Raw genomic sequence first — 8,601 nt, 5'->3', positions numbered from 1 at the left:
ATTATACTGCAGAGAGTGAGCTGGGATCATGCCACCGCACTCCAGCCTGGGCGACAGAGTGAGACTCCATCTCAAAAAAAAAAAAAAAAGAAAGAGAAAATTATACTGCAGAGGAGAAAAGGTGGTAGGGAGCTGTTATTTTTAATGGGATGTGTAAGAAAGAGTGCAACATGAGGGTGATGTTTGAAGAACACAAAATGCATTCAGGAAGCAAGCCATGTGGTCGTGTGTGGGAAGAACATTCCAGGCCCATGCAAAGGTCCAGAGGTGGGAATACGGTTTGGCATGGTTGTGAACGCTTAGGAGGCCTGTGACGGGGACAGGCAGTGAGCAAGGACAGGGGGAGAAAATGAAGCTGGAGCGCTCGCTGGGAGCCAGATCTCACAGACCATGGTAAGGCAAGGGCTATGGAACTGATCAGCAAAGAAACTCAGTCTGCATTGTACAGACCTATATCTTTTTTTTTTTTTTTTTTTTGAGACGGAGTCTCCCTCTGTCACCCAGGCTGGAGTGCAGTGGCACGATCTCGGTTCACTACAACCTCCGCCTCCCAGGTTCAAGCAATCCTCCCGCCTCAGCCTCTCGAGTAGCTGGGATTACAGACGTGCGTCAGCACGCCCAGCTAATTTTTGTATTTTTAGTAGAGACGGGGTTTCTCTATGTTGGCCATGTTGGCCAGGCTGGTTTCAAACTCCTGACCTCAGGTGATCCACCTGCCTTGGCCTCCCAAATCGCTGGGATTACAGGCATGAGCCACCGCACCTGGCCTACAGATCTATACTTATAAACCCCACCATAACCAGGAAGAAGTCAGGGAAGAAACTAGAAGGACAAAATTTGGGTAGTTCCAGACTTTGTGTATCAAAACTCCGGGATCACTTCTAGCACATATGGTACCTTTGTGGGAATCACAAAAAGGCACCCCATGGAGGCCAGTGAGTTGCCCAAAGCACTCCTCCCACCTTTGTCTGGGTGGTGGAATTACAAAAATGCGCCTCTTCCTCCCATCTGAGGCAGTGGGTACCAGGACTCACAGCTTGACTAAGGGGAATGCTGGATGATTTCAGTCCCCTCCTCAACCCAGGAGCCTGTGTGTGTGCACTGCCTGCCCATCTGTACATCCCATACTTGAGAACTACATCAATCCCCCGCTGGTAGCAATCAGGAAAGCAATCAAGCCATGACTTTGAGCAAAAGCCCACACCACACAAACAGACTTCGCTCTTTTGTTGTTAAGACAGGGTCTTGCTCTGTTGCACAGGCCGGAGTGCAGTGGTGCAATCATAGGTAACCTCAGACTCCTGGGATCAAGTGATCCTCTCACCTCAGCCTCCTGAGTAGCTGGTACTAACAGGTACATGCCACTGCATCCAGCTGACTTTTTGTATAGCCAGCATCCAGCTATGTTGCCCAGGCTGTTCTCGAACTCCTGGTCTCAAGTGATCCTCCCCTCTCAGCCTCCCAAAGCGCCGAGATTACTGGCATGAGCCACCACGCCCAGCCACACTTTACTTTTGAAATTCCTTCTTTCTGGAGAACAAAACTTTGATACTAAAGCATAATCTTTTCTAGCTACCATCCCAACTTCTCCCCGTGGAAATAGAGGCTGGTGTTGGGCGCGACAGATCACGTACCGGATCAGGAGAATGTAGACTTCGTGCCGTGGCATCTCGTACCTCTCCACGAGCCTGAACATGGAGTAGATGCACGGCACGGCCAGATTAATGCAGGACACAACGAAAGGCAGTAACAGCACCGCTCCAGGGTTACTGTGCGTCTTCAGGAACTGCAGGGGATTGGGGAGAGAATGAAGGGCTGACTTGTACACTGTACCCCTTTCTGCCTCACCCAGAAGTCTCCCATGATAGAAAACCTGAGAAGTGGCTCCTCTGGGGTTAACTATTTAGCTATTTATTTATTTTAATTTTTTTGAGATGGAGTCTCACTCTGTTGCCCAGGCTGGAGTGCAGTGGTGCAATCTCAGCTCACTGCTACTTCCACCTCCTCAGTTCAAGCGATTCTCCTGCCTCAGTCTCCAGACTAGCTGGGATTACAGGCATGCACCACCATACCCAGCTAATTTTTGTATTTTTAGTAGAGATGGGGTTTCCCCATGTTGGCCAGGCTGGTCTCGAACTCCCGACCTCAGGTGATCCATCCACCTCGGCCTCCCAAGATGTTGGGACTACAGGCATGAGCCACCGCACCTGGCTAGGTTAACTGTTTTAGTAACTGCTTTAGCTGGGTACCATTAATTTGCTTACCCCGTGCCAAGCAAACTGAGGCTCAGGGAGGGGAAGACACTCATCCAGGGTCACCTAGCAAGGAAGTGGCAGATTGGAGCCTAGGTGGGTCTCCCTCAGGAGCCTGAGCTCCAACAGTCATTCTGTGGCTTTCCGTTTTTTACCAAGATGCCCGGGGCAATGAGGAGGTGCTCCCGCCTGTTGACCATAAGCTGAGTCTCCTGAAGCTATAGCCCAAGGGGATCAATCACTGTGGAATTTCTCCTTGCCTCTCCTGCGTGGCCTTGTTCATTTTCACCAGGCTTCACCTGTCTCTGAGTTCTGAATTAGGGGGGTTGGGGTCTACTAGCCCGTGCTGCACATTTTTCTTTCTTTGGAGATGGAGTCTCACTCTGTTGCCCAGGCTGGAGTGCAGTGGCATGATCTCAGCTCACTGCAACCTTTGCCTCCCAGGTTCAAGTGATTCTCCTGCCTCAGCCTCCTGAGTAGCTGGGATTACAGGGGTACACCACCACACCTGGCTAATTTTTGTATTTTTAGTAGAGATGGGGTTTCACTATGTTGGCCAGCATGGTCTCGAACTCCTGATCTCAAATGATCCGCCCACTTCGGCCTCCCAAAGTGCTGGGATTACAGGCGTGAGCCACTGTGCCCAGCCCCGTGCTGCACTTTTGTGTGAGGCTGGGAGAGGCACTGGGCCTCCAGGATGAGGTAGCACTCCGGCATTTGGCTGGGAGTGGAGCCGGGGCTGCACCTCTGCCAGGCATCCTTTGTGACCCTTGGAGTTACCTGATATGTCACATTCCCACATCCTCCCTGCCTGGCCTCATCCTACCTCCGTCTACCTCTGGATGGTTCAAAAGCACCACTTGCATTTTTGGTGGTATCTTTGGAGCCAGGGTAACCTGGGTTCCAGTATGGCTCCCTCCCCACACGGAAGCTGCAAGGTTTAGGGCCAGATCCTTAGCTTCTCTGAGCCCCTCTTCTCCATCTGTACAATGGAGAAATGATCACATAACCCATAGAAAGGTTGCAAGAATTAACTGAGATTAAACAAGGCAAGGTCTGGCCCCAGGGCTGTGAAACGACACAGCTGAGCTACCGTTCATGTGAACTCGTAGTCACCAATGAATGACCACCACCGTAGCCAGGACTACAGGTGCATGCCACCATGCTGGGCTAATTTTTAAAATTTTTATAGAGATGGAGTCTCCATGTTGCCCAGGCTGGTCTCTAACTCCTGGGTTCAGGTGATCCTCCTGCCTCGGCCTCCCAGAGTGTTGGGATTACAGGTGCAAGCCACTGTGCCTCACCCCTGCATTTTTAACAAGTTCTCTGCTGGTGCTGATGCTGCGGGCCATAGATCCTGGGTTGAACCATGGGCTGCACACCACCATTCCCCTCCAGCACCTCATCCTTATACCTGGTTCTCTCTGCCCTGGACCCTAGTGTTGGTTACCTCTAAGTTGTACTCAGCCAGGTAATAAACGGCTGCACAGCAGGCTACGGCCACCCCTGTAGAGACAACCCAGGCCATCACGTAGGCAGAGAAGCGGGTCAGCTGCTGATTGAACGTCAACTTGGCATTCTCCTGACGGAGCTCTGACAGGTTCTCCTAGAAACATAAGAAAGTCAAGTTTATGGCTGGGCACGGTGGCTCATGCCTGTAATCCCAGCACTTTGGGAGGCCAAGGCGGGTGGATCACTTAAGATCAGGAGTTTGAGCCCAGCCTGGCCAACATGGTGAAACCCTGCCTCTACTAAAAATACAAAAATTAGCCAGGCGTGGTGGTGCACGCCTGTAATCCCAGCTACTCGGGAGGCTGAGGCAGGAGAATCACTTGAACCTGGGAGGTGGAGGTTGTAGTGAGCAGAGACCGCACCACTGCACTCCAGCCTGGGTGACAGAGTGAGACTCTGTCTCAAACAAATAAATAAAGAAACAAATAAATAAATAAAAATAAACGAAAGTCCAGTTTATCTAGAGATCCTTCTCCACGGCTAGCAAAGATCCCCAGGGAATGCTTGCCACACCCAGAGACATAAATCCAGCCCAAATCCACAGGTGAGACAGAGACGGAACACTTGTGATGAACAGGGATTATGGGAGAGCCACGGAGGACTCTGAAATGGGCCAAGAATCTCCAAACACTGCTTCCATCTTACAGAAACAGTTGGGATTCACAGATAGGGACCACGTTCTTCAGAAAAGCACACTGAGGTCACAAAATTCTTTCTTGAAGAATAAGGTTGGGTATCTACAGTAGCCCTTTTGTCGAAGCCCCTTTATCTGGCTGGGTTTGGTGGCTCACACCTGAATTCCCAGCATGTTGGGAGGCCGAGGTGGGAGGATCACTTGAGCCCACGGGTTTAAGACCAGCCTGGGCAACATAATGAGACTCTCTCCCTGAAAAAAATTTAAAAATTAGTTGGGCACAGTGGTATGCACCCGTAGTCCCAGCTACTCAGGAGGCTGAGGTGGGAGGATAACTGCAGCCCAGGAGGTCGACACTACAGTGAGTTATGATTGCACCACTGCACTCCAGCTTGGGTGGCAGAGCAAGACCTTGTCTCGAAAACAATAATAAAAATTTAAAGCCCCTTTATTTGTAAAATCAGCTTGCTCTTTTTTTTTTTTTTTTTTGGAGACGGACTTTTCGCTCTTGTTGCCCAGGCTGGAGTGCAGTGGCGCGATCTTGGTTCACTGCACCCTCCACCTCCCGGGTTTAAGTGATTCTCCAGCCTCAGCCTCCTGAGTAGCTGGGATTACAGGTGCCCGCCACCACACCTGGCTAACTTTTTGTCCTTTTTTTAAGTAGAGATGGGGTTTCATCATGTTGGCCAAGCTGGTCTTGAACTCCTGACCTCGTGATCTGCCTGCCTCGTCCTCCGAAAGTGCTGGGATTTGAGGTGTGAGCCACCATGCTCGGCTGCTTTTTCTTTTTAATAAGTTTGTGTCTATAGACCAGCGTTTCTCGACCTCTATACCATTGACATGGTGGGCTGCATAATTCTCTGTTGCGGGAGCTGTTCTACGCATTGTAGGATGTTTAAGCAGCATCACTGGCCTCTACCCACTAGACATCAAGAGCACCCTCTTCCCAATTGTAACAATCAAAAAAGTCTCTAGATGTTGTCAAATGTCCCACTGAGGCGCAAGATTTCTCTGGGTCAAAAATCATTGCCCTGGCTGGTTCATGCCTGTAATCCCAGTACTTTGGGAGGCCAAGGCGGGTGGATCACTTGAGGCTAGGAGTTCGAGACCAGCCTGGCCAATATAGTGCAACCTCATCTCTACTTTAAAAAATCCAAAAATTAGCCAGGTGTGGTGGCAGATGCCTGTAATCCCAGCTGCTTGGGAGGCTGATGTAGAAGAATTGCCTGAAACCGGGAGGCAGAGGTTGCAGTGAGCCAAGATCATGCCACTGCACTCCAGCCTGGGCAGCAGAGTGAGATTCCAATAAAAACAAAAGAAACAAAGAAAGAAAAACAGCCAGGCATGGTGGCTTGTGCCTGTAATCCCAGCACTTTGGGAGGCCGAGGCAAGTGGATCACGAGGTCAAGAGATCGAGACCATCCTGGCTAACACGGCGAAACCCCCTCTCTATTAAAAATGCAAAAAAAAAAAAAATTAGCCAGGCGTGGTGGTGGGCTCCTGTAGTCCCAGCTACTTGGGAGGCTGAGGCAGGAGAATGATGTGAACCCGGGAGGCAGAGCTTGCAGTGAGCCAAGATCGCACCACTGCACTCCAACCTGGGCAACAGAGCAAGACTCCGTCTCAAAAAAAAAAAAAAAAAACACACACACACACACACACACAAACCAAACAACAACAACAACAAAAACATTGCCTGAGAGTAAATTTTTTTCTTTCTTTTTTTTTTTAATTTATAGAGACAAATTCTCGCTGTGTTGACCGTTAGTCTTGAACTCCTGAGCTAAAGCGACCCACTTGCTTTGGCCTCCCAAAGGGCTGGGATTACAGGCATGAGCCACCTAGAGAAAAGCGCCTGGCCTGGAGTAAAGTTTAAACCTGGAACTGTGGGGTCAAGAAACAGGTACATTAACCAGGTGCAGTGGCTCACACCTGTAATCCCAGCACTTTGGGAAGCCAGGATAGGAGGATCACCTCCTAATCCCAGGAGTTCGGGACCTGGAGAACATAAGGAGATCTTGTCTTTACAAAAAATAAAAGTTAAAAAATTAGCCAGGCATGATGGCTCATGCCTGTAATCCCAGCTACTTGAGGGGCTGAGAAGGGAGGATCACTTGAACCCAGGAGTTTGAGGCTTACAGTGAACTATGATCGAGCCATTGCACTCTAGTCTGGGCAAAGTACATTTAACAGTGATATAAATTGCTAAACTGGCCTCCAATAAGATTGTATGAATTACAAAGCCAATATGTCATGGGAAAACGTCCATTTCTCTACACTTTACCCAGCTCTAGGCACTATGAATATTTTAATTTTTTTTTTTTTTTGCCAGTCTCATGGGCAATAAAACAATACTTCATTATTACTTTAAGAAAAGTTACATGTATATTGGAGAAGGGAAGGAGACCAGCCAACAGCAAATGAGTAAAGTGAGCTCGCCTTACCCTTATCTCGGTGCTAAGATTCTTCTGTTTTAGCTTCACAGCTTTTTCATGAGTGACAGTGAAGTCCCAGCAAAAGATCAGCTTAGTGATCCCTCCAGAGTAAATGTGGGGGTTAATGAAGTTGTCCCGGAAATACTTGGCCATGCTAGAGAAGGCAGAAACCAGAATACCTGAAGGTTATTACGGCAGTCATTGGGAGTGCAGGGCTTCAACAAAGGGCAGCCCTATTATTAATGGTGAAAGGCGTCGTGAAGACTTAGCCCCAAGCTGTTGGCCTGGAGCAGTGTGGTCACAACACAGTGGTTAAACAAGCACTGGCTTTGGGGCCACACAGGCCTGGCTTGCAACTCTGGTGACTGAGTTGCCAACTGAGGGATTACTGTCTTGTGAATGGTTCTGATTCTGAGCCTCAGTTTCCACATCTGTAGAGAGGGAGTAACAATAGTACTCACCTTACAGAATTTTTTTTTTTTTTTTTTAGACAGAGTTTCACTCTTGTCTCCTAGGCTGGAGTGCAGTGGTGTGATCTCCACTCACTGCAACCTGCACCTCCAAGGTTCAAGTGACTCTCCTGCCTCAGTCTCCCAAATAACTGGGATTACAGGCATCCATCACCACGCCTGGATAATTTTTGTATTTTCAGTAAAGGCAGGGTTTCACCATGTTGGCCAGGCTGGTCTTGAACTGCTGACCTCAAGTAATCCACCCAGTTCCCTGTCACTGCTATAGCAAATGACCACCAACTTAGTAGCTAAAAACAACACAAATTTGTTCTTTTTACCCTTCTAGAGATCAGAAGTCAGAAAATTTTTTTTCCTTGTTTTTATGTTTGTTTGTTTGTTTAGAGACGAAGTCTTGCTGTGTGGCCCAGGCTGGAGTGCAGTGGTGTAGTCATAGCTTACTGCAGCCTCCACCTCCCGAGCTCAAGCCATCCTCCCGCCACAGCCTCCAAAGTAGCTGGAACTACAGGCACATGCCACCATGCCCAGCTAATCAGAAAATGAGTCTCACAGGGCTAAAATGAAGGTGTTGGCAGGGCTATGTTCCCTCCAAAAACTCTAAGGGAGAATCCATTTCCTTGTCTTTTCCAACTTCTAGAGGGTGTCCCCTTTCCTTGGCTTGTGGCCATCTCCTCCATCTTCAAAGCCAGCAGGGTAGCATCTTCTCATCTCCCCGCTTCTCTCTGACCTCCTGCTTCGCTCTTATAAAGACCCTTGTGATTCCACTGGGCCCACCCAGATAATCCAGGATAATCTCCCCACTTAAAAATCCTCAATCACATCTGCAAAGTACCTTTTGTTATGTGAAGTTACATATTCACCAGTTCTGGGGATTAGGCTGTAGACATCTCTGGGAGATAGGGGGAGATTATTCAGCCTTCCAAAGAGTCCATGCAGTGCTTACAGCAGCAAGCAGTTGATGAAGGCACTGTTATTGTCACGGGATGTCTCAGGCCCAGGAAGCCCTGAGCACACACACAAAAATGCTGCATAAGACAGATGGATGCTGCTGTTCTGAAATTTGCCACCACTCAGTAACAGCAACTTAAGAATCATTTCTGGCTAGGTATGGTGGCTCACACCTGTAACCCCAGCACTTTGGGAGGCCCAGGCGGGGAGATCACCTGAGATCAGGAGTTCAAGACCAGCCTGGCCAACATGGCAAAACCCCATCTCTACTAAAAATACAAAAATTAGCCAGGCGTGGTGGTGCACGCCTGTAATCCCAGCTACTCGGGAGGCTGAGGCAGGAGAATCAC

At 49.1% G+C, this 8,601-nt stretch overlaps 1 protein-coding gene across 3 annotated transcripts in view; it reads right to left on the bottom strand.

Annotated features, from left to right (window-relative positions):
* Positions 1–8,601, bottom strand: part of TMC5 (transmembrane channel-like 5) — a 98,818-nt gene that overhangs the window by 20,980 nt on the left and 69,237 nt on the right. For 2 of the 3 annotated variants that reach the window (XM_011931856.1, XM_011931858.1), the window contains 3 exons: positions 6,843–6,987; positions 3,703–3,858; positions 1,635–1,786 (listed from right to left, as the gene is read on the bottom strand). In XM_011931856.1, the coding sequence (XP_011787246.1) occupies positions 1,635–1,786; positions 3,703–3,858; positions 6,843–6,987 (453 nt within the window). The remainder of the gene's footprint in view (positions 1–1,634; positions 1,787–3,702; positions 3,859–6,842; positions 6,988–8,601) is intronic. The other variant, XM_011931857.1, reaches the window with a different exon arrangement.

The sequence above is a fragment of the Colobus angolensis genome, unplaced genomic scaffold (genome assembly GCF_000951035.1).
Source record: "Colobus angolensis palliatus isolate OR3802 unplaced genomic scaffold, Cang.pa_1.0 Scaffold92, whole genome shotgun sequence".
Lineage (NCBI taxonomy): Eukaryota > Metazoa > Chordata > Mammalia > Primates > Cercopithecidae > Colobus > Colobus angolensis.
The sequence above is the reverse complement of the archived record's forward strand: the minus strand, read 5'-3'. Positions and strand labels throughout refer to the sequence as shown.